This window comes from Canis lupus, chromosome 2 (genome assembly GCF_003254725.2).
Source record: "Canis lupus dingo isolate Sandy chromosome 2, ASM325472v2, whole genome shotgun sequence".
Classification (NCBI taxonomy): Eukaryota; Metazoa; Chordata; class Mammalia; order Carnivora; family Canidae; genus Canis; species Canis lupus.
Genome location: NC_064244.1, coordinates 7,538,866 through 7,563,307, shown reverse-complemented (window position 1 = coordinate 7,563,307; position 24,442 = coordinate 7,538,866). Strand labels below are relative to the sequence as shown.

General features: G+C 43.2%; 1 protein-coding gene across 12 annotated transcripts in view; it reads left to right on the top strand.

Moving 5' to 3' along the window:
- Positions 1–24,442, top strand: part of KIAA1217 (KIAA1217 ortholog) — a 432,659-nt gene that overhangs the window by 270,024 nt on the left and 138,193 nt on the right. For 2 of the 12 annotated variants that reach the window (XM_049099757.1, XM_025463931.3), the window contains exon 3: positions 13,215–13,295. The exons of the other annotated variants lie outside the window; for them this stretch is intronic. In XM_049099757.1, the coding sequence (XP_048955714.1) occupies positions 13,215–13,295 (81 nt within the window). The remainder of the gene's footprint in view (positions 1–13,214; positions 13,296–24,442) is intronic. 12 annotated transcript variants of the gene reach the window in all.

Genomic DNA, 24,442 nt, shown 5'->3' with positions numbered 1-24,442 from the left:
TGTGGAGGTGTCTTTAGGAACTTAGGGAGAGGGGAGGCCATCCCATTCAGATCACGAACTAACCAGAAAAGATATTTAGTGTGATTTCCATTGTTGTAAAGACAAATATGCATTATGTTCTAGTTCTGAGACAGTACGGTAGATATGCCTATCTTGCCTGTTAGTATTTTTAAAAGGTCTTGGTATTGATTACAGACTTTTGATGTGTTTTCATGACCAGTTCAGACTACCCAAGCCATAAAACACGAGTAAATACTCTCCTTCAGAGGAGAATCAAGGGAACCCTGCTTCTATTATTTAATTTTTGACATCTCTGGAGAGATGCAGCAAATTCTTTTTACTCATTAGTAGTTGACCTTGAAATAGGATATGTATTTCCTCTGTGGTATGCTGGTGAGTCTCAGCTTTGTTCTTGTGAGCATGAGGTTAAGTGATTGAAACAAAAGGAATTTCACAGAACCTTGTTTCTAAATCCTGTCCTCCTATATTCACGGGACCTAGCTTGCAGTAGATAGGTGACTTTTATGGCTGATCATTTGCAATGGGTGATGTATTTCAACTGTTATTTTTTGGAAGAGTAGATATGTAACTTTGAAATCCAACTCTGGTTTCCTGTCTGGCTTCCTTTCTTCCCCTCAAGAGTCTTCATTTTCTTCCCTGCCTTGGGCTTCATTCTGTTTTAGAGTTCTTAAAGTCTCTGTAGCCATGCCCTTCCTAGCAAAATCCAAGTTCATTGGGTGTGTCTCCATATCTGTTTGGTCATTTGACAGTGTTAGGCGATTGCAGGTGTGCTCCACCACTGTGCTCAGGAGACACACCAACAGAGTCTCAACCATAATCTGAGCCTATTGCCCAGTGTGAAATGGGAGATTCGTCCTATAGGAGAGGGGGAGCTGGAGAGCCAGTGAGAATACAGGATTTTTCCTCACCTTGTGTTCTAGGCTCATGAACTCATGGAAGACCATGAAGTAAGGAACAGTTGCCTTTGCACAATTCATTTCATGTCTGGATCCCTTTTCTTGCATCCTATCAAAATCTCCTCTCTACAAGGTTTTACTATATTATTGATACCAAGTCTATCAGATAAGACTGCTGTTGTGTCTCTCCCCAGGGGTCTCTGCACTTTTAATAATGGAGTCAGTCCAAAACCCCTGCTTAGCTAATCAAAGACCTGTGGATTTCCAGGGTTCATCTGGGAGGTTGTTCCTGGAACAAGATGGCTCCTTAGTTCCCATGAAATCACCCTCTTGCCCCACAGCCCAACCGTAAGCCACTGCCCTGCCCACTCACAAAGCTGACCCTGCCCTTGTGGTTAATAAAAAGCATAAGAGTCTACACATGTTGGTGGTAATGTGATAGGAAGACCTATGATCTCCTGCTTGGGGGTATAATATAGCCCAGGGCCAGGAATGGGCCTTCTGGTTGCCCTTGGGATGGATCGCTTGCCCAGCTGAGTTGTTATGTCTCAGCCCAGGGTGGCGAGTGCTGGCCATCAATGTGACTGTTCTGTGTGGACAAAGCCCGCCTTCCCCCTCTGCAGCACCCTTTGCTCCACTGAACTGGGAAAGAAGGCAGTAGACAAATCTACAGCGGAGCCAAACATTGGATTACACTTGCCTCATAAGTCTCTTCAGCTGATCTAAAAGCTGCATTACGAATAGGGCAGAGAGGTGACTCACTGAGATAATCCTTGAAAGAGATTGCGTCCATAGAAAGTCTGCCTTGTTTCCAGCATTCCACACGGAATAATCATGGGCCACATAATAGTCTTGCATTTCCATGCCATTAATTGCAAGGCTTAAAAACAGTGCTTTACCCTCTCATAAATGGGCTCTGATCTGCCTATTTTAGATTATGGTGGCCAGAGCACTGCCATTCCATTAAAACATACAATGTTTTCTCATGCCAACCATTTAAATGCTCTATCTGTTTAAACTCTGCCCTCCTCGCTGGATTTGAAAGCTCTGCAGTGACATCTCAGAGTCAGCCATATATTGACAAGGCCATTGTCAAAGTAGGAGTAAATGAAGAATCGAGGTTATTCTTGTTCTGCACTTTTGTGTAACGGAGTGAGTTACCATTCCCAGAGGCAGAGGAACCGTGCTGTGCTTTAGTAATGCATATGCAAGTGGGATTTATTAGCTTTGGGAAGGAAGTCGAAGGTCATCATGATAACTTGGTAAATTACAAGAGGGAGTCAGAAGGTCAAAAAGAGGGAGCTTCCCTGCCAGACATTCCTGGCTACGAGTTGAAATACCATGGAGCAAATTGTTTAAAAATTATAAAGTAACCTTGTCAACTTCGTCCTCGACCCTCATGCCTGAGAGTGCATCAGGGGGTATAGCTTTGCAGGGATTGCAGGGTAGGAGGATGATGGCTGGCCAATTTCTTGTGGGGTTCTACAGTGAGCACTAACGGGTGAAAATACTGTCAAGGCCTCCCTGAAAGCCCGAGAATGACCCTATATTACCTCCACATCAGCCTTAGACCCACAGCAGCCTCCTCCTGGCTCTTCCAGATGGAAGAGGAGAGAGATGTTCCGCTCTCGTGTGCTTGGACCAACGGGGAGTGCTCATCTCAATGATGTGATTTCCTCTTTGCTCCCTATTGGAGGGTCTCTCCTTCCTCTCACTCCACCTCACAACTGCTGAACCAGACATCCTTCAGAGAAGAGAAAAGAAAGCCACTTAATGCCATGGGGTTGACATTTCAGTACTGCACCTGCCTGCTGCTTTGAAGGACAGGAGATGGGACAGCCTAGGTGGACAGTCCAGATGGAAATGCCTGTGAAATCATAATGTCATCCCAGTCCCCATTTGGAGCTCGCTTAGGGTGAAACACCACCTTTACGATGGCACTGAATTTTTTGCCTGTGAGTTAACAATGTCTGTTTTCCTTTCTCTGTCAGCCCACTCTTCACTGGGTTTGTTCCATCATAGATTTCCAGCTTATTTCTGTGAAGTTTTAATGGGAAGAGTGTCAGAGAGGTTCTGCGGTAACTTTATTTGGCACTTCTCCTGGAAGGGCAGTTGATAATCTGAACTGTTTTTTGAGAGCCTTTTAATAGCATCAGCCAGTGCCCCGCTGATCATTTTTGAACTGTGATTTGCACCGCAGGTCCAGAAATTCTATACTGATGATGGTGAACAGGAGCTATGCAACTTATAATTTTGCTGTGGGGCTCATTTCTCTCTCTTGATCTCGCTCCTCCAGTTTTTCACTGTAGGGCCAGAGGCTGTTGGTGTATTTGGAGACTGTTTTCAACTTTTTGCTCCTGCTATTTTCAGACAATTAGCAAAGTCTGCTTAGAGTTGAATTGTTACGTGTGCACGTTCTATTTTAATTCATTGTAATAATCAGGGATGCATATTACACTTCTTCAAGAACTCCTAAAATCCAATCTTTTGTTTCAAAAGATTGAAATCTTTACTTGTTTTATGAACAAAAAATTTAACTGGATGTTAAAAATGACAACAAACATTCATTCATCCAACTGGAAGAATGTATGAACTCTCGTAGCTTCGAAACCATGCTAGAGAGCTCTAGCTGGGTTGTTTTCTTTCTGCTCCACCAGATTATTTTCCTTAATTGCAATGTTAAAAATACTAATTTGTAATTATGGCCCGGGTTACATTGTATTAATTATAATTATAATGTTTTACTGCACAAACTAGCAACTGATGATGGCCTTTGTCTGTTTAAATAATATCAATCCATCTTTGAATTTGAGAAATGGCACCACTCACTTATTTAATTGACGTTAGCAGTGAAATGACACTGTCAAGAATAGTATTTGTGTAAGAAGGCATTTTTCCCAATAAAGCTTATAGCTTTCACAATAATTTTCTTTTTTTTTAGGAGCCCCGCGGCCCTCACAATAATTTTCAACCCCAAAAGTATATTTGGCTGTTTCTGGCGACTGATAGGCCAGAAATGAGGGAAATGAGGCCAGGTTCCAGCCCTGAGCTCCTGGGTGATATGGGCTGAAGAGGGCTGGCCGGTTGGCTGAGCCCCGTCCCAGGAGCTCAGCACATATGTGGCAGCAGAGAATCGGAGATCAGAATAGCAGCTCGCCTTGGGGTCAGGGAGGTTGCAGCCTCACAACAGATGGGCCTTAGGGTTTCAGGACAGCAAGTGTCAGGGCCCAGGCCCCCAGCTGTGGATAGGAAGCTAACATCCACCACCATAATCTTTGTTTGCTCATGAGTTGAGACTGCATGTTGAAAGGCCTTCCATCCCAGCAGCTAAGTGGCCTAGAGTGAAACAGAACCAGACCCCCTTCTTCAGCAGCAGAACATTCTAAGAATTCTTGTCTGTGTGTGCCTGCTGCCTGCCTCCAACTCCTTGTTAAGAAAAACACTACTCTATTATTATTATTATTATTATTATTATTATTATTAAAGCCTCACACTCAACAGTGACTTTTGTCCAATTTACTTCCCCTTGTACTTCTTGGTGATGTTGTGAAGCAGGCAGGATGGTTGTTGCTGTTTTGCAGAGAGGGAAAGTGAATGTTAGTGGTTTAACGGGCCCAATACAAAGCCCAAGGTCAGCTCAAGTAATTTATTCAAAGTCGAGCGGTGATGGAGCACTGAACCTAGGCCTGTAGCCAGGTTCTCCCCACCGGCGCTTGGAGCTCTGGCCTACGCACTCGGCGTTCCTCAGTCATGACTGTGAGTAGAGTGCTCTGCTGTGGCCACGGGTGTTAGGAGACAGTATGCCTCAGCAACCCAAAGCTGAGGTCAGCCATAGAGCTCGAATCCAACTCTTCATTTTACACATAAGGAAACTGAGGACCAGACAGATGCCTGAGTTATGTTGAGTGCCTGGAGAAGCTTATAGAACCGAGACTCCAACTCTGCCCAGTGCTTTCTGGACCACTGAGCCTCATGTCTCCCTTACAGAATGGCGTGAGCTGTTATTCTGCAAATGCCCCATGTATATCACCTCCAACCATTTTGGAAATTTCTGGAGTAGAGGTATGCAAAGGCCAGTGCTCCTGCAATGTAGGTAGGGGAAGACAAGATGCTCAGAGGCATCTTTTAGCTGGTCTGGGTGGTGTAAGTCACCTTGCTTCAGAGACAAATTGGTCCAGATTGAAGGGATTCTAGTTTCTGTGGCTCTTTTCTCTGGGAGAAGAACAAATCAAAAGTGCAGTGCATTCCCAACTTGTTTCAGTAAAAGATCCCATTTTTTACCCTACCTTTCCTACTTATTAAAATTCAGTTATCCCCTCTTTCTTCCCTATTAAATTTGTACCTTTGGTTGCATTTCAAGTGCAAAGAGGCTGCTTCTAAAGCAAGGCCTGGTCAGATCATGGCCCAATGGAGGCACTGCCATCCCAGCAGGAAGCATCACTCCCTTGCAGCAACAGCTCTCCAGGCAAGGATGGAGTGTTTTACAGAGTTTTGGAATAATGAAGGAGAAATAGAAACCTAGGGTTCAGAGGCCCTTTTTAGGGGTTTTAACTATTTTTGCTTCCCTTGAGTTTTAACGTTCCAGAGGAGGAAAGTTTTGGTGGAAATTGAAGGGAAAGAAAACTCTGCCAAACAGAAATTCCGTATCAGATGGAGATTCTCCTCCTTCCAAGAAGGTGTGAGAGTAGCCAAGAAGCATTAAAGCATGCAGGAAGTCAGGGTGATGAGTTGGAATGCTCTTGAGGGAGCGTGAGCCATGGCTAGGGACAGTCCTGCAGGTTGGCTGGGGAGGATGATGTGAGCATTAGTGAGTTTCTGGGCCGGTTCCTGGCGCCTGAACTCCTTGCATCTGAAGTAGTTTAGGGACAGGAGATAAGCCCTTAAATCAAGCTGTCTGCCAAAGCCAAGGCTCCCAGAGCACCAGTGCCTCCCTCCTTCCAGATTTTCTGTTCATTCTGGAAGTGAAGTCTGAGCACTGGAGAGATCCCTGCCCTTCCTAGTGCTTACTTGGGGAGTAAGAGGGCACAGACAAGAAACAAGCAAGTAAGTGAAATATCTGATGTGCCAGGTAGCATTAAGTGCTATGGAAGAAAAATCGGCGGAATTCTCAAGGAACCGGTCATCCCGATGTCCATAGATGACATTTGGTGGTGGCAGTTCCAAGATACCTGCCATCTTTATGGGGGCTGACCTGGCGTAACTCTTCCCAGACATTTCATATAACACTATGTGGGGCACTTCACTTCCTTTTCCTTCTTTGTTAAGCAGGAATGTGGAGGAAAGACCTCTTAGGAAAGCCCTCTGAGATCTACAAGGGTCATCTCCGTCATCTCGGTCATCTTGTAACTAGGGAGCTGGTGCATTTGTTTATCCTAATGCCACCTTCCGTTTGCATGAGACCTAACCTTTTCAGATCTCTCAGAGATGTGGCATCATTTAGTCTCATATTCTGTGAGTTAAGAAGGGTGGAGTTTGAAACACCAGAATTGAAGAAGAATGACTAAGGTTAATACTACAGTATTTCCCAGCTGCTGCCCCACAGGCTGCCCCAGTCGGAACACTGGCCACAAACGGGTGTGGCTAGAGCGTGAACTGGCTGGGCGTCTGCCCGGAGTGGGGCAGGTTTCCTGGCATACTTTGCGATCTGTTTTTGGAGGCCATGGCAAGGTCATAGAAATAACTGTGTAACCGTGCAAACTCACTACTTTGAAAGCCAACAGTCCACTCTATGCATAAGTTGACAAATTTAGTTGTTTTTTATTTTTCAAACATCAGACTCCCTACCTCCATCGGGGTCCAGAGGGGTTTAGACACTTCCCTTGACGGCAGACTAGCACAGGAGGTGTGGCCATCCTAATATTTCTCAGGCTCTTATTAATAAGCCAGGTATTGCGTTTTTGTTTGCTAGGCACAGATTTGCATGTTTTCAGAAGTAATCTCATTTCATATAACGAAACTGTAACATAAATATTATCTAACTACTTTAAGGATGAGGAACTGCACGACACATAACCGAGGCAGCGTTTCCAAGGTGAGGTGCACAAGACGTTTTGAGAGTTGAGCTTGAACCTGACAAGGCCAGTTCTCTCTCTCCAAAAGTGATACCCCCCAATCACTGTCCTAAATTAACTGTAGAATTACTTAGAATTCTCAGGAAATTCCAAATTCCTAGGATTTCTGCCCTGAATCTTTTTCTTTTTGAGATAGTGCAGCTTTTTTGTTTGTTTGTCTGTTTACTCTTGAGAGTCCCTCAGACTCTATCTTGTTTTAAGATTATTGTTAATCAATTATAAAACTGAACATGACTCACAAAGTCTCACAAGGCTACCTTTTATTCCATATTTAATATTTTAAATATTTTTAGGAAGGAATTATGTTACAATTGGGTCTCTCAATGGAGTTAGCAACTTTTTTTTACCCCAAATAACCTGAAATTGCTTTAGTCCCCAAGTAACTGATAGAACTGTGTGTCTTTTTTTTTTTTTTTTAAGATTTTATTTATTTGTTTACAGAGAGAGAAAGAACAAGCACAAGCAGGGGGAATGGGAGAGGGAGAAACAGACTCACCACCAAGCAGGGACCCTGGGATCATGACCTAAGCAGAAGGCAGACACTTAACCAACTGAGCCACCCAAGTGCCCCAGAATTGTGTGTCTTTAGGATAGAATTACTTCGGAGATAATTTCCCCAATGTTTGCTTTTGTTGTGTTCTTTGTTTTGTGTCACAGGAGCTACTAATTTTTATTTCTTCGATAGCAACTTATTAGACTTGGCAGAAATCAACTCCCTGCAGTCATTGGTGTTAAGGACACAAACAGTCACCCTGTTGTTGTTGTGGCTTTTTTCTTACTGGTTGCATACAGCCAAAGTGCACTGTACAAGGGACTCTGGGGCATTTTGAAGAGATGAAGATTGACTCAAAGCCATCAGTATGGAGTGTTGCCACCAAAGTTTGGGATTTCAGCTGTTTCTTTCCATCATGCTAGGGACATTTATTGTACGCTTTAGGTTCAAGGCGCCCCCTCGTGGTGCAACTGATACTTAATCAAGTGCTTGACAAGCTTACAAGTTGATAAAAAGACTGCATTTAGATATTATCTTATTGTTCTTCCCATTTTTAAGGCTATCAAGTGAATAAAATCTTGTTTTCTGATTTTGTTTTATTTTTTATTTTTTAAAGATTTTATTTATTTGATAGGGAGAGAGAGAGAGTACAAGCAGGGGAAGGGCAGAGGGAGAGGGGGAAGCAGACTCCCTTCTGACCAGGAAGCCAGACTGGAGCTGGATTCCAGGACCCTAGGATCTTGAGCTGAGCCAAAGGCAGACACTCAACCATCTGAGCCACCGAGGTGCCCCTGATTTTGTTTTAAATTCATCTGTAGCTGTTTATATCATATTCATTGCTTCATTTTTAAAAATGTATTTAAATTGAATTAATAAACATATGGGATATTATTAGTTTTGTAGGTAGAATTCAGTGATTCATCAGTTGCATATAACACCCAGTGCTCATTACATCTCAGTGTTTCATTTTGGGGGAGGAAGAAATGAATCAGAAAAGCAAGCACAAATCCCAAATCCTAGGCAACTTTGAAAAAAAAAATTTTTTTAAGTACAAAAGTAATACATGTATATTCTAGAAATGCTAGAAAGAACAGATTAAGAGTGAAAAATCACAATCCCACAACCCATGGGGATTAACATTTTGGTGTATGTCCTATTTTTTTCCGGGAATACAGACTTAAGGAAATGCAAACACATGTCATTTTACCTTCGGTGATTTTCCCCACTGAATTCTATGTATGAGCTTCATTCTGTGTGGTTACAGGGTCTGCTTCTTCGTCATTGTTAGTGGTTGCTTAGTTTGGTGGATTCCATTGCGTGCACGCTTGTGGATTATTGTGGATTATTTCCTTTAAAGTCAGTTGCTTGGAATAGAATGGCTGAATCAAAAGGAAATGCAAAATTTTAAGGCATTAGATACTTATTGCCTTATTAGTGTAAGTAAAGCATCTTTGGGGGAATGCAGTTGTTTTAATAAAAGTTTCAAGTTCCTAGCATTTGCCTTGTTAGGCTGTGCCAGGAATTGTGCCTCTTGGTTTCCATGCCTCACTCCCATTTGATCCTCATAACAACTATGTGAAGTAAATACTATTATTGTCCTCACTTTCCAGATAAGGAAAGTCAGGCTTACAGAAATTAAATAGCTGCTATGTGGTTCCAAGAGCAGGAGACAGAAGGCTTTCAGAAATTGGATAAAAATAGCACTTTGCATCCCTTGAATCTTGAACTAAGTGGAAACTAATACTGATAATTCTCCATTGGTCAAATAAAGAACAAGGGTGTTGGCAATGAGAGAGGAGGAAGAGGAAATACGGGTCCATAAATTTAGAAACATGAAGAAAATTCTAAGTTAAGTCTCTGGCAATTAGATCTTCTTGTTAGGAGAAGATAACGGTGGACAGCTCAGTGATTACTGTATAATTACAAACTCTGGGGAACTCCTAATACAGACATGTTTTCACGAGATCTTGTCATTTTTTTTCATGAATGCATTTTCTTTGACCACAGTTAGTCTTCAAACTGCTTAAATTACCCCTCTGAATAGTCGAAAGTTGACTGGAAGGAAAGAGTATCAGAAAATCTTCAATTTCTGTTCAAAACCGGAACCTTTGGAGAGCTTTCCAGTTTTAGCAAATCTCCAAAGTCCCTGATAGTTTCTCTCTCATTCTTACTCCTGAGGGACCTACATTTCCTTTTTGCCACCTTTACCAACACTCTTCTTCTTTTCCCTATTATTATTATATAATTATCTTTATTCTAGAAAACTCAGAAAGAGATAGAACGAAAGGCATTCATTCAACACTTACTATTCCTCATGTGCCCTTCTCAGGCTCATCAGCACTCTCTTTTTCTGTTCTTGGGAAGAAAATCTTTGAGCCTGTTTCTTCTCCTGCTACACTAGCCTTTGGAAGAGATCTCAAGCACCCTTCTATGAAACAAGCCCCTCTGTAGTTTCTTTTTTTTTTTTTTTTTTAGATTTTATTTATTTATTTATTTATTTATTCATGAAAGACTGAGAGATAGAGAGAGCCAGAAACAAAGGCAGAGGGAGAAGCAGGCTCCATGCACCGGGAGCCCGATGTGGGACTCGATCCCGGGTCTCCAGGATCGCGCCCTGGGCCAAAGGCAGGCGCCAAACCGCTGTGCCACCCAGGGATCCCCCCTCTGTAGTTTCGCTTGACTATTTTTCTCTTAATGATAGCCATTGGATTTACTAGGGGGCCTTTGAAATTATCAAAACGTCCTTCTGTTTAATTTTTATGGCATTATGATGATTGCCACCACAGCTTTTGCCTTGAGGTGGTGAGTCTTGCGTTTTCCCTGGTTACATTCCCTCAGTTAACATAGCCTTATGATGACCATAAACCACTGATCTCCATGATAATCCTCCAAAGTGACTCAGAGACGCTCCTACCCCATTCCCACACTGAATTTTTTGGTTTTTTAGGGACAATTTTCTATTTTATGGTCAAATCTGTAAATAAGACTTCTGAGTTCTGCACACTTGATTTATTTATTTTTTTAGAAAAGATTTTATTTATTTATTCCTGAGAGACACAGAGACACAGGCAGAGGGAGAAGCAGGCTCCCTGCAGGGACCCCAATGCGGGACTCGATCCCAGGACTCTGGGATCATGACCTGAGCCAAAGGCAGACGCTCAACCGCTGAGCCACCCAGGCGTCCCTGCACACTTGATTTAACCCAGAGTAGGTCAGTGGAGCTCCAAACATTTTGCCCAGCAGCGCTACCTGCTGAGAAGTGAGGATGTTTTCTGTGAGTTTAATTTGGTAATCCCGGGACAATGTATCTGTCTATAGAGCTATAGAGCTCAGGTTCTTGTGGCCTCAAGAGTTCTGGAGCCCCTTTTACGTGGGAGCTCTTGCATCTCATCCTCTGCTGAGAGTCCCCCATCCAGAGAGAGGTTGGGGTGTGTGCCCTGCTGGCAGCCTCTTTGTTGGGGTGCTGGTCTCCCCTACTATAGCTCTCTGTTCTCCACCCCCACTGGGCAGGGCCCTCTCTCTCTTTCTCTCTCTCTGTCTGTTTCTCTCAATTTCCTGGGTTCTCTACCCTCGGCCCATTTTACTCCCCATCTCATTGTGGTGCCAGCTTCAGTTTTCTGCATGCTTTCCCCCTTTCGTGTCCACAACAGCTCTTCAAATCTATCATCCTGTTTTTATCTTGCACTTTTATTTATCATGTACCTACAGGGCTTTATTATTTGTGATCTACTTCAGGAGATTTCTTTCATAGCTGATGAAGTCTGTAAAGAATCCGAGGCCCTACAGCAACCCTCACCTTTCTGGGGAGAATATATTTACCCAGAAAAGGGCTTTTATGAGGTCATTCTAGCTAATAGCTCTTCTAATGGTGTCACTCTCCTTTTCTCTTAAAAGTCCCTTCGAGTTCTTTTCCTTTTTATACCCCACCTCTGAAAGCATTCTGGGTAGACTATTTTAGTACAGTTCTTGTTGGGAGACCTATCTTTTGGCTTTAGGATGTAGCCATCTGTACTCAAATGTTCTTTTTCTTACAGAGATTTGTGTCCGATATGTGAAACTGGGTTCTAACTAATATAAAATCATTCAGAAATAAAAGAAAAACACATATTATATATAGTATCATCTCTGTATCTATAATGGTGGTATGGATCACGGATATCATATAATGCAATTATGGCGAGACTTAGAGGCCTCCTATATGTTGGTCATTTGTATGGACATATCTGTGTGCACCTGCAGTCATGGATGCATCAAGCCAGGACATCTCACTGGCCGATTTCCCCCTTTTTTTCTTTCCTTTTTTTTTCTTACAGATTTTATTTATTTATTCATGAGACACAGAGAGAGAGGCAGAGACACAGGCAGAGGGAGAAGCAGGCTCCCTGCAGGTGCCTTTTTCTTTTTTCTTTTTAACTGTGGTAGAATATTTGTGACATAAAGTTTACCGTCTTAAACATTTTCTAAGTGTACAGTTCAGCAGTGTAATTACACTTACAGTGTTGTACAACCAATCCCCAGCACGCTTTTCCTTTTACAAAATTGAAACTCTGCTCACATTTATCAACACCTTCCCATCCCCTTCTCCTGCCAGCCCCTCCCTGGTGCCCATCATTTGACTTTGTGTCTTGAATTGACTACTCTGGGCACCTCATATAAATGGACTCTTACAGTGGGTGTATCTTTTTGTGTTGGATTATTATACTTCATGTAGCGTTCTGAAGGCTCATTCGTGTTGCAGCGTATGTCTGTATTTCTTTGCTTTTTGAGGCCAAATAATCATCTGTCATATGAATATACCATATTTTGTTTATCCATTCATCCATTGGTGGACAATTGGGTTTATCCACTCTTGGCATTGTGAATAATGCTGCTGTGAACGTGGGTGTACAGGTATATTTCTCTGAGACCCTGCCTTCAGCTCTCACTGGCTGATTTTGGATTCGAGAGTAAGTCCTTTGTTCATGAGGACTATGGAAATTTTTGTTTCTTAAAACACAAACATATTTTTCCACCATTGGTTTTTAACAAATATTTAAAAAATAAAGTTGTCAAAAATTATTCATCAGTGGCTCAACAAGAACTGAAATATTTAAATACTGGCAACAGATGCATAGTAAACTGAGGCATATACTCCAGGGTTACCCAGGCTTCAGTGATAGAATTAGTTCCCTTAGCCGTAATCCTGATCTTCTGTTTCTTTATGTATTCACCTTGGGTCTGTTTATGAGAGTCTTGTTAGCTTGAGTGGCGGAGCAGAGGCACAGAGCACTGTGCTCACAGGCCAGTCTTTGTAGAGAAGCCCAATGGCCAGTGCCAATCAAGATGGCGGGCTGGGTTCACCACCAAACTGCAGTCAGCCTAAGGAAGCTATTTCAGTGTAGTTTGGCAAGCTCTGATAGCTCTCCTGCAGCCTTGGGACAACCTCAGGACAATTGGCCAATGTGACATGTTCTCCAGTGACAAGATGAATTTAAATATCTGCCTGTGGCAAGATATTTTAGGGAAAACTCATTGTCACTCAGGGTTTGCTTTCAGCATTTCTTTCTAAACCATAAGGGTGGGACTGTCACCGCTTTCTCCTTCCTTGAGGGGAACAGGGGTTAACTGTACCTATGTTTTCATCATGAACGAATAGATGGTCGGTCCATTTTGGTCAACCTGTTCTTTGTCTCTCCATGTTTTCACCCTTTTCTTTTCTATCTTTTCTCTCTCTCTTTTTCTCCTATCATGCAGGCTTTGCAGTGCATGCTGATCTCTCTTCAGGCAGAACTTGACATTCAAAGGTACTTGATGAAAATTGAATCATCTCAGCGAGTTAGTACTCCACCTTTTCTTTTTCTGCATTGAGTTGTACCTCACCTCCTGCCTTTTTATTCTGTTGCGTGTGGCATTCTAATCAGTAGCAGCCACTAAACCGGACTGGCTGTCTTTTCCCCAGTTCCCTCCAAGCCTTGACTTAAACCCATCAAAACCAAATGCTTGCAGCGTTCTGAAATGTGTGTGTGTGTGTGCGCTAAATTGTGAGAGTTAATATTAAAGTTAATACTAATTGCATGCTTGCCCCGAAATATTTATTACTTTCCACAAAATGAGCTGTGGAATCAACAGTAATGCAGCAGTAAGGTAGGATCATGGCACATCATCTGAAGCGGGGGCTCTCCAGCAAGACCCCCTCCTCCCCAGCTTGCTCAAGGCAGCTCCTTTACGACCGGTGTTGGCTCCAGATCATTTTACTGATATGCATCTTAGTAATAAAAATGAGAGGAATGGACACACTCATATAGGACTTAATATTTGCCAGCCACTGTTCTAAGTGCTTTACAAGTATTAACTTCTCACAGCAACCCATGGGGTGGGTGTGCTGTGGTTCCCATTTTACAAATGGGGAAACTGAGGCACAAAGTAAATTGATTCACATCGTTCTTTTTTAAAGATTTTATTTATGTATTCACGAGAGACACATACAGAGAGGCAGAGACACAGACAGAGGGAGAAGGAGGCTCCCTGCAGGGAGCCCAATGCAGGACTAGATCCCAGGATCCTAGGATCATGACCTGAGCCAAAGGCAGACGCTTAACCACTGAGCTACCCAGATGCCCCTGGAGCCTGCGTTCTGTAAGAAGAATGTGATAAAAAAGAAAATGTTCTCTCTCATTCTAAATCCTGTCTTCCATCTTATCAAGCCCTGATATGCTTCCCTAGAGCAGCTCTAAAGGGAAAAAAGAACCTTTAGCCTAAAACTAGAACTTTGCACAGGTATTTGTTTATTTGAAAAGCATTCCAGGGACACTGGGAGGGCAGCTGGTGGTGGTGATGGTGTGTGTATGTGTTTGGGAATGTGATTTGGAAAGTATCAGCATATCCTACTTTTAAGAGGTCTCAGGTGGGTCTGGCCACAGCACTTGAAGGTGTGGTGGCCTCAGGCACCCCAGTGTCCCCCCACCCCATCCAGCTCCCTGGGGACCTCCTTTCTGCGGGAGGTGATGGAGGATCCCCTTCAGATCTCCCAGGACAGGCTTTTCTTGCTAGCGGAAAACCTCTTTGGTTTCACAACAACGCAGTTCAGCTGTAGAGACCCCACTGCAGCCTGGGCCTGGGGATGAACTTACAAATGGCTTTGTTGGTCGGCCTTCTGGGGGGCCTGCTTCGCACTCTTGTGTTGTGCTGGTTGTCTTTTACTTGCAATTTCAAAGCCGGCTAGCAGGCCCCTTGCCTTTCATCACCATAATAACAGCAGTCTGGACTTGGACACCTTTTATCCTGAAGCCTTTTAAGTGCGTTCCTGGCTCTCAGAACTGTAAAGGCATCTGCTGCTTTGCTCAGACTTCTCCTGATGAGGACGGTGGGAGCCCCAGCCTGGGAAAACTTATTTGCTTATAATACACACCTTCTTGTTGCAAAATAAAACGAGAGAGAGAGAGAGAGAGAGACTCAGTGATTGATTCAAGGCAGCTTGCGGGTAAAGAGATAGCTACCTTAGGTGGATCAACTAAAAATCTGAAGGCAAAACCTCAAAGTAGGAGGAGACAAACTTAGAGTATAGCTAACTGTAATTGGCTTGAATGTTAAATTTACGGTCAGCCCTTCCAATATATGCAACATTTTATATGTATTCTACATTTTTCTCCTTATGGCACAAAGTAATACTTTGTGCTCCTTCAGGAGGTGAAATGATTTTCCTTGTTTGAAATTCTAAAAGTGCCATTGTTCTGCTCATGCCTCCAGAAAAGGGACTTCCATCCACATCAAAGGCAGGGCTATGTTGTGTGTAGGCAGCGGTAGGCAGCGGTGTTCTTCTTCATTCAGCCTTTTTATTTCATACTGTCTCCTTCACGAGGAAAGCACGACACTAAATAAGAATTGCAGGAGTGTGTGTCTGAAAGGGGTGAGGGTCTGAGCTAATGAGATCCAGATTTGGACCTTGCTCCGGGTGTAATTTTCTATCCCCATGAAAGATTGCTGAAGGCAGAGGGAGGCGAGCTTGGCCCTATCTTCTCTCAGAAGGCTTGGTCTCATTCTGGCTTTGGAGGGAAGTCTGAGAAGAGCCAATTCAAGGTGTTGTTTCAGAAGCGAGTCTGGGTCGTATTACAGGTAGGACACCAGGCGGGCAGGTGGCGGGTGGACAGCTAATCCTGAAAGTGGAAACAGCTGCCCTGCGTGCTGACCCGGTGAGGGTCTGCAGGGTACCTGGTTCTAGCTGCTTCTCTAGGCACAGATAAACCTCTCAGAGGAAGAAAATGAGAAACAGATCATCTACATACTAGGAAGGGGTTGAAACATAGGAAATATTCAAAAGACTGTAAAAAAAAATTGCTAAAATTTCGAGTTTACCTGGACTCAGATTCTAATCAGAGCTTTAAAGTTAAGTGACAGTAATGGTATCAGAACTATAGATGTGAGAGGAGCACAAACAGAGCTACAGATGTGAGAATATTGTCTCCTTAAAAGGTAAAGTGCATCATCTGCATGTCTAGAACGTAATGGATGGCTTTTGGCTCTTCTTTCTTAGCTGCAATCTTTTATGGAAGTGGAAGTCCACGCGATTCTGGATTCCTGCAGAATTTTGCATGGCATGAGAATGAAAAATGTGTCTTCATTCCCGTGTTTTCCCCATGAATTCGTGTCCTCATTTCAGGGGCTAGCTAGAAGGATGAGTCCTTCTTCCTGGAATCTCATCATATGGAATACACATCTGAGAAGACAAGAATGGGCAGGAGTATCACCACAGACAAGAATCTTTCTGGCTTCTAAATGTTTTGTGATAGTCTTGCCTTCCTCTGATCTGCTCTTTAAAAATATCATGCTTATTCCAGTGATTGATATTTTTGTAAAAGCAGTCTATTCTCATTTTGGAGAAATAATGGGGAAAGTATGCTACTCATGCTATTACCTTATAAAGACATCCAATGCTAATATTTGGGTATATTGCTTCCATTTCTTAAGTTATATGCAAAAAAAAAATCCTTTAAAAAACCCTGATTATGACTGCATAATATTTCATGGCTTGGCTCCATGGTAATTTGTTAGTGAGCCTTCCATGTGACTCTAGGTTTATTTATTCTCTATGACAGATGTCATCTACACAAATTTGCTCCCTGGCCCACTAGTATAGGAAGTCTTACCTTGCTAATTTTTGCGAATCACATTAAATTGGCTTGGTGTCAGCAATTACTGAGAAATTTATTCTTATCACTTTGGGATCATAAATCCTAAGGAGTGCATCTAGTCCCATAAAGCTGGGTGAGGTTCCTGGGTTTCCTGGGTCTCAGTAAATGGCCTCCAAGCAGACAGTCTGCAGGTGGGCTCATGGGGCTGTCCGCCAAGCCTCCTAAGCTTGGGCACTGGTTTCAGCCACTCTAAGCATGTCACACATCTGTCCTGTCTGGTGGGGCCACTCCTTGTAAACGGAGTCCAGGTCTCCACAATTTGGAGAACACCATGGCCATCACCACCACCAAAAACAAAACTACCATCCTCTAGCCAGCCCTGCAAAGTCATTTGCCCCCTTTTTCCTGCCCAGTTAGCAACCTTCCTCCTCACCCATTGCCAGGTGGGGGTGGTAAGACAACACTGCATTTATTTTCCAAATGTCTTTACCTCCTAAGCCTAATGTAGGGAGTGTGTCTTTCTGGTGGCCTCTGTAGCACACAGACACTATGAAAAGACCTTCCCCCTGGAAAGATTTATTTTAGGACACAAAGGCTTGGCAGTTGTTTCAGGAAATAAGGGAAAGGAGTAGATTTTCCATAATTTTTTTGTTTGTTGCTGACAGCTATGTGGACATGATAAGTTAATAATATCTTGAAAGATTCATCTGACACAAGAAAAACTTGAAAGCAAGTATCAATGTAGTGTGGTGCTTCTTGAAGTAATGAAAAAGCATCATTTTCTGCCCCAGGCACCCTTGTTATTTGTTTCTTGGCATCCATGGAAGGGGGCTTTGTATGATGAGAGGGGGTTGGTGGAGGGGTCTGGCGTGGCTTGCATGGTGCAGTGCTCTGCCTGCCTCGCCCTGTGGATGCCTGTGGCTGGTTCTAGCCAGGGAGGCAGTGGCCACTGACTACTTGGCATCGCTGCCTTTTCATCTTTCTGATCTGATAATGAAGTAACACACACGGGGAAGGAAAACGTGGAAACAAAAAACACAGTTGTACTTTGCTCAACTGCTGAATCGTCTGATTTTCCTCCAGACCAAACATCTTTGTTTTCACAGGTGAAAATCATGAAAAATGTCTGGGTACTCTTTTGGTGGAAAAAGGGAAGAAAAGGTTGAAATATTACCCTTGAAGAAACAGGGTATAAACTCAGTTTATCAAGGATAACTCATCAAAATAAATCCCAGAGAAAATGCTTTCCCACCTTATGTGCAAGCTGAGGAAGGGAAGTACTGATTTTTCAGAACTAAACTTAAGACAGGAGAAACTTCTAAGAATCTCAGGTATGCACAGCTGGAAGGTGGCATTAGAGTGGGGTTTGTGCAGATATGTCTTTCTGGTCGTAAGGCCCAGGAGTTCCTGATTACTGGTAAAGCTGGCATATATCCACATGCTGCTCACATGGCACGCAGATGGGCACTGAACAATCAATTGTGTGTATGTTTATACTATACTCATAGCAGGACCACGTGGTACCTGTACTCAAGTTTTCTATTGAAAATAAAAGTTGATTTCTTCTCTAAGTCGTGAACACCAGACCCACCCTAAAGTTTCATAATTATTACAGAACCAAGTCATTCTCTCTTACATTTGTACTATAGTGCTCGCATCCAGCTGTCATATTCTAGAACAGTGGGTGTCCTCTGTCTATTCCCCAGGTTGGCCATCAGCATAGGAACGACTCTGAGGAGATAAGGACTTGGGTTTTGCTTTTCTGGCCATCCGCCACAGGTGTTGTGGGAAGTAGCCAAGGAGCTTCATGGAACCCAGGCCTGCTGCTTCTGAAAAACACCTGCTTTGCATCCCAGACTCAACTGAAAAAGGCAGGTGGGCCACCTGATGGGATGTCAGCCTAGACAAATGCAGCCACCTGGGGTGGGTTTACGTAAGGGCGGAGGCAGGATGGAAGCCAGATATGCCTCAGAGAGCTCTTGTCATTCTCCCTATCCCCAGGCCCAAACCTAGCAGAGGCCTCAGAATTTGAAAATGAGGAGGGGCACCTGGCTGGCTCAGTCAGTGCAGCATGGGACCCTTGATCTTGGGATTGTGAGTTTGAGACCCATGTTGAACATAGATATCACTTAAATGAAAGAAAAGAAGAGAATCTGGAAAAGAAGAGAAAAGAAATTGGAAACAAGGAGAGGCAAAGAAGGGAGGCAAGTGATGGCACTGTGGCTTGTAGAAAGGGCTCTAAGCAAAGGAGACACTTCAACTTTCCTTAGGGACAATCCTTCATTCTCCTGAGGCCAGTGTGAAGCAGGGATGGTAGAGAAAACAGACTTGTGGGGATGATCCATTGTTGTTAACTTCTAATATTTTGCTCCTTGAATCTTTCACAGGAGTACCTAACAACTAGAAAGTTCTCTTCAGTTGGAGTCAGTTTTAAATAGGTTTGAGTTGAAAGCTTCCTAAGTACAAGAAATAGGATTAAAGCATTGGAATGTTGTTATTAAATTAACCGTGTCAGTTGATGAATACGGTTAATCCTTGAACAACTCATAGTTTAGCGGCACTGACCCCCCACACACAGTCAAAAATGTGTGTATAACCTTTCACTCCCCCAGAACTTTATGACCAATGGCCTTCTATTGACTGGAGGCCTTGCCAATAAACAGTCGATTAACACATGTTTTGTATATGTGTTATATACTGTAGTCTTATAATACCCTAAGCTAAAGAAAAGAAAATATTATAAAGAAAATCATAATGAGGGACGCCTGGGTGGCTCAGTGGTTGAGCACCTCCCTTCAGCCCAGGGCATGATCCTGGAGTCCTGGGATCGAGTCCCACATCGGGCTCCCTGCATGGAGCCTGCTTCTCCCTCTGCCTATGTCTCTGCCTCTCTCTCTCTCTCTCTCTCTCTCTCTCTCTCTGTGTCTCTCATGAATAAATAAACAATCTTTAAAAAAATCATAAGGAGAAGAAAATACACTTAGAGTACTGTCCTGTATTTATCCAAAAATATCTGAATATAAGTGGACCTGTACCGTTGAAACCCATTTCAAAGGTCAACTATTAGGATAAGGAGTCATCCCAAATACATTTGCGTGTGAGAAGCATCATATTTCCAAATTCTTTGTGGGAATTGGGCATTAATTAGAATGATGTAAAGCTTCAGTAAGGAGGGATCCCTGGGTGGCGCAGCGGTTTGGCGCCTGCCTTTGGCCCAGGGTGCGATCCTGGAGACCCGGGATTGAATCCCACGTCGGGCTCCTGGTGCATGGAGCCTGCTTCTCCCTCTGCCTGTGCCTCTGCCTCTCTCTCTCTCTCTCTCTCTCTCTCTCTGTGACTATAATAAATAAATAAAAAATTAAAAAAAAATTTAAAACTTTAGTAAGGCAATGTTGAGTTTTGTTCAAAATATAACATAATTTGAAGTGACTCGTATAGCCTGACTAACCAGACACCTCACCATTCCCAATGGTTATCATGTTATGTAAAGCTACATTAGCAGGCTTTGTTTTCTGGACTCGGTATTTCAATTTTGACTTTAAGGGGTCCGAAAAATGGGAATGGAAACACATCATCAGTGCCTCTAGCTTTAACTTTCTTTTCTCTTTGGCTTTGGTCTCCAAATACAACAGCATTTCAGAGTAAGAATAAATTTGATCTCCTAGTATAACATAATGCTCATGGTGAACATTTCAGCAAATATTTGTTCATGATGATAGAATGTAAGTATGGCAGTCTTTTAAAAATTAATGCTGTGCAACTGTGTTGCATGTGCTTGAAGTCGTAAATGTAGAAAGTTAGATCCTAGTGCTAGTTAAGCTGCATATCTCTATCTAGCAAATGCAATAGGGTAAATAATTTGAAGGAAATCTCAATAAGCAAGCATTTTTTTTCTCAATGGTGACCAGTATCATGAGTTGCAATGAGGTTTAAATGAGAATCCCATATGACAGTCACAGTGCAGCAGGCAGCAGTTCTTTCATTCCTGGCTCTCTCCCCTCACTTCTCCATCAGGAGGAGAATCTTCCCAGAGGACCAGTCTGCACATGTTATAGATGAAACAGAGAGGGGACCTGCAGGAAGCCTGTTACCCCAGGATCACTTGGTGATAGAAAGCCCTCCAAGAAGGGAAGAGTAGAAAGGATGATTGGAGTTCAGGTGGCCTGGTTTAACAAGCCACGCCTTTGTGCATGACCCCAAATGACTTCTCTGGGTTTGTAGGTTTGGGGTCACCTGGGGATTTGGGGAAAACATCTAGAAAGTTGTAAAAGAAACAAAGGGAGATGGGTTGGTATCATGATTCCCCATGAAGTACAGAGGGAAACCCAACCTTCCAAACCCTTGAATCCTACTCCTATGGCTCTCGTACCATTACTACCATTCACTGCTCCACACGTCTTCCCCAGAGAGGGGCAGCTCTCTGCTCAGAAGGTTAAGGTAGAGGCTCCAAATGCCATTCTGTAGACAATACCTAGGGAGAAAAGGCTTGGCCTGAGCCAAAATGAGAATAACTCCCAATGTAAAGACTTTTTTAGTAGGCCAAATCTGAAATTGTGTGAGTATCCTGCCCCCCTTTTTTGCTGTTAAAATAACTCCTTTCCCCTGGGGATCCCTGGGTGGCTCAGTGGTTTAACGCCTGCCTTTGACCCAGGGTGTGATCCTGGAGTCCCAGGATCAAGTCCCATGTCGGACTCCTTCCATGGAGCCTGATTCTCCCTCTGCCTCTCTCTCTCTCTCTCTCTCTCTGTCTCTCATGAGTAAATAAATAAAATCTTAAAAAATATATATCTCCTTTCCCATGTAATAATGATACCACACACAGTAACAATTTCAGTAGAGGGGACATATTTGGGTGCCCCTAACTTTGTGAAATACCATCTTAGGAACTCTATATCATAACCTCTTCCCATAATTTTTGAAAAGAGAGTTTCATCTGTGAAATACATATATGTACTGCTGATATTATAAATGTGCTAGCGTCATAACAGCCCAAGGTACGGAGCTGTTAGAACTGATCTGTATCAGTAGTGGCTTGCTTGCAAGGCACAACGTTGTCTCAAACTAGTTCAAGAACAAAAATGGAACTAAGTAGAAGGAATTAATGGGAAAGGCCCCTCATTGTGCTGGAATCGGGAACTGGGATGCCCAGTGGGCCAGAGAGCTGCTCTCCATCTTTCGGCTCATGGGGATCTCTTAGCTCTCTTTTCCTGAACAGATCTGTCTCATCCTTCCTCTGAATTCTCTGTTTCACATTTCCTGTCCATTTCAGACACAACTTCATGTGACCTCACATTTCTAATTCTCATTCAACACTAATAAAATAGCTCCTTTGTCCCAGGTCTCCGTTTTTCAGAGAGAGACTATAATGGGCCCAGTCAAGATCAGATGTGGCTACTGCTTGGTCCAGTCAGCTGAGACTGGGTTGGGAGTGGGTGACTCTGCACTTAGCTGCTCAAAGCAGCATATGCTTGAAAGTAAAAAAGGGGGTTTCTACTAATAATCACCCCGGGACAACAGGTGCAAAGCAGGACTGTCCCAGGGTAGCTGCAATGCATGTCCTTCCCCCTCCCCCCAATATGGGACTGGGGCTTATCCAAGTGGGCAGGGAGGAATTCCTCAGGGAAGGAGGACATATCTTGGAGACAGGAACTCTTTCAAAGATCATTGAGCATCAAGTAAAATAATAAATGTGACACTTTTTCATGAATTAGCAGGAGGCAAAATCCTGCCCTGAGGTTGCCTATAGAAAAACACAACTGGGGGAGGTGCCTGGGTGGCTCAGTCGGTTGGGCGTCTGCCTTCAGCTCAGGTCATGATCCCAGGGTCCTGGGATTGAGCTCCACATCAGGCTCCCTGCTCAGCGGGGATCCTGCTTCTCCCTCTCCCTCCACAGCTCCTCCTGCTTGTGCTCTCTCACTCTCCATCTCATACATAAAAATTTTAATAAAATAAAATAAAATAAATAAAATAAATAAAATAAAATAAAATAAAATCTTAGTCTTTTATTTAAAGAAAAAACACAACTCGGTAGTCAGCTACTTTGGATTATGTATCTGTTAGTTCAGTTGAGAGAGAGACAGGGGAAAATGTCCCTTGAGAGGGCAGCAGTTGTCCCACTTTCTCCTCCTGGCTGCCCCCTAGTGCACAGACACCTGAGAACACGGGTGTGTGACTTAGCTCAGGGCGCCCCTAAGCACCTGTTCAGTCATGTCTTCCTCCCCTCTTCCCACCGCGGTCCACTCTTCGATGCCAGCAGTTATTCCCTAAACCCCTTCTGCATTCACAGTGACATACCTCTTCGCTCTTTTCATCCCACTGTTAGGTGTCTATTATCCTTGGCCCCAAAATATACCTTAAATGCGTTAGGAGCTCAGGAACCACATGCAGCGCTCCTGACCCCAGGAGCCTCGCACTGTGCTGAGTACAGGGTCCCTGTTCCAAATGCTTTTTGACTTTTCTTTTCTCCTGTAGCAAATCACAGAGTATCTGACATTCGTTAGTGTCAGCAATTTCTATTGTCTTTTCTCTGCACTAAATGATGTCTTAGCAGCGAGCTGGCGTCAAGGGAGGGGACCCTGTGAGGCGATTGCTAATATGCAATGATAGTTTGCAGGGGGAAAGTGAATGATATGAAATAAAAGAGGGGACATTTATATTTGGAACTAAGTAGCTATGTAAGGAAGTTTTTTTTTTAAAGATTAGCCCTTACATCTCTATTTTTATACATATTACCACCACGATGACCCTGAACAAGAAATAGAAATTTGATTCTGACTTTCTTCAAGGATTATTGCCTTTTGCAATGGAAAATGACAATTCATCAAATGTATTATATCTGCCCTGGGCTGCAAAGTTGACCAAATGGTAGAGGCCATGAACGTGGCCCCGCTGCTTAAAGTAATATTATTTCTTGGCTATTTTGCTAAACTGAGTGTGTAGTCTTTTTTTTTTTTTTTTTTAATCAAGTCAGAGTGAAGACATTTTCCCTTGATATTCTGCTGAGTGTAGCAACCAGGTAGCTACTTCATTGAAGACCATATGAATTTATCTAGGTCTTGGCAGGCCAGGCAGTGATTTAGGGATGATTTTTCTAATCAAGTTATATGTTCACCAAGTGCCAAAGCCAGATCCCAATGTTTATTACAGAAGCAGTCCTTATGGAAAATAAATCTGGCAATAAACCACTTTGGGAGCTTGCACAGAAAAATTAAGCCAAAGAGACAATTTAACTGTTAATGGGTGTCCTCTCCGGCATGTAATGTGAGCTGAGAGTTTCCTATGGAACACCCAGGCTGGTCCTCTCCCTGAAGCCACATCCCGCTCTTAAGGGTGTGCACAGATCTATGTGCTGATCCTGTTCCGGTTTTCCTCTGCGGAAGGTCTTGAGAGGTGTATCAAGGAGCAGGGGTGTAGATAATGCAATAGTGCTCCTGCCAAGAGGGGTCTCCTTGTATCCTTAGTAGCAAGAGAGAGGGGAAAGAAGCTGACCATTCTATCCTCAAAAGGGTTCCCTAATGTATCTGGCTACCTAATTTTCAGTGTACCTTGGTCCAAAAATCATTAAGAATTTCAAGACAGGGGTGCCTGGGTGGCTCAGTTAGTTAAGCATCCAACTCTTGATTTCAGCTTCAGGACATGATGTCAGGATTGTGAGATTAAGCCCCACATCTGGCTCTGTGCTGAGCAGGGAACCTGCTTAAGATTCTCTCTCCCTCCCTCCCTACCCTTTCCCTCCTTCTCTCCCTCTTCCTCCCCACCCCACATATTCTCTCTCTCTAAAAAGAAAGAAAGAAAAGAAAGAAAAAGAAAAAGAAAGAAAGAAAGAAAGAAAGAAAAAAAAAGAAAGAAAGAAAG